Genomic DNA, 1652 nt, shown 5'->3' on the forward strand with positions numbered 1-1652 from the left:
CCAGTGGGGGGGGGTGGGGGGAAGCTTCTCCCCCAAACTCTTCATCTTCCCCCCCAAAACTTCAAGCTTCCCCCCTGTGTACTTCTGTAACTGCAGGCATGTACATACACATGTATGTACACAACCTTCCCCTCCTGGTCAACTGCTCTGAGCTTCCTCCCCAAACAAAAATTTCTAGATAAAACCCTGAACACACTTAATTATTAACAATCTGTTTTATGTACATTAATATAAATTATTCAGTTTGAAATACTGATCAACTATTGTGTATCAATGATGAGAATTACTGACCTGATGAAATCCTGTAATAATGTATCTCATTACATCTACCATCAGCTGAATACTGAGCATTAGGTTGCTTTGGAGTATTGATAGAAGATGATCCACTTCCTCCTATTATTATAAGATAGTCTTCACTGTCAAAATTAGCAGATATCATTCTACAACGGGCCTTCTTCATTGGGCCACGATCAGAACTAGGAGAGAGTTCCCTCCACTTCAATGAATCCACATTGAAACAGTGCAAGCTGTTTCGATAACCACCAACACCAGATCCACCGAAATAATATATGTCCTTCCCAATAGCTATGATTGAATAGGCCCAGGTACCTGGTGGTGGGGTACCAGTAGTAGGTTTCTGGTCCCAAGCACCAGTTGGTAAGTGATACACCTCCATCACATCATAGTCTACTCCAGACCCGGACCCACCCCACATATATAGGTAGTCTCCTACCTTTACTGTGGAGTGACTACTTCTCTTCACTGGTTGATAGCCTATAGAGAACAAGAGGTACCAGTAACAGAGCAACAGTAATATAGTGATGAGTTAGAATAAGGACAAGATACAGAGGAGTAAAGTAAGTGAGAGAGTAAGAGAGACAAAGAATGAATGAAAGAGATACAAAGAGAAGAGAATAGTGGCCCTCACTTTTAAATGATGCCATTCAGTCTTGCAAAATACCAGCCCCACCCAAAACCACAAGGTAGGGCGTGGTCAATTGAGGCCACACCCACCACATGAAATCCATTCTCTCCTTTTACCTAGTGAAAACAGAATTTGATGTCATATCATCTCACTGGTAGGTAAGGATGGGACTAGAATCTTGAAACTGGCTCCTAATAAGGTGACAGAACTAAGTAAAGAACTGTGTACTGGTACTTTGTCTCTCAAGACAGCCCCTCCCCTTTTTGACTTTTGGACTACACTGTACTAACTATATACCCTCAAAGTTAGACCATTTATTTTCATGTGTGGTTCATTTTGTGCTTTGTTCAACCTCTGTTTCCTTCTCTCTCTCTCTCCAGTTATAAAATGATGTGTTCTTGATGATGATTGTAATACCATCATGTCCGTCTCATGGTCTGTGAAAAGGATACATGTACATGTAAGTCCTAATATGGAATTGAAACAGATTCATACACTAATGGAAATGGATGCATGTACATGTACATATATATCAGAATGATGTTAATGAGAGAATAGATTGAATGAGAAAACTTGAAATAATGAGGAGTAAGAGAGAGAGAGGGAGGGATCTCAGCTTTTATTTCATGTGCTCCTCCTATTAGCTATACTGCATGGACAGTATTACCTCAATTTGTCTTCATAACATTGTCCATTAATTGATACATGTACATGTACATGTGTATTT

General features: G+C 40.0%; 1 protein-coding gene across 1 annotated transcript; it reads right to left on the bottom strand.

Annotated features, from left to right (window-relative positions):
- Positions 1-277: 277 nt before the first annotated feature.
- Positions 278-976, bottom strand: LOC105315874 (leucine-zipper-like transcriptional regulator 1). Its single transcript, XM_011410637.2, has 2 exons — positions 929-976; positions 278-774 (listed from the first exon to the last, which is right to left on the bottom strand). The coding sequence occupies exons 1-2, from the start codon at positions 942-944 to the stop codon at positions 284-286; spliced, it is 507 nt and encodes a 168-aa protein (XP_011408939.2). The 5' UTR covers positions 945-976; the 3' UTR covers positions 278-283.
- Between the last annotated feature and the right edge of the window lie 676 nt (positions 977-1652).

The sequence above is a fragment of the Amphimedon queenslandica genome, unplaced genomic scaffold (assembly GCF_000090795.2).
Source record: "Amphimedon queenslandica unplaced genomic scaffold, v1.1 AMPQUscaffold_7371_Cont20677, whole genome shotgun sequence".
NCBI classification, from domain to species: Eukaryota; Metazoa; Porifera; class Demospongiae; order Haplosclerida; family Niphatidae; genus Amphimedon; species Amphimedon queenslandica.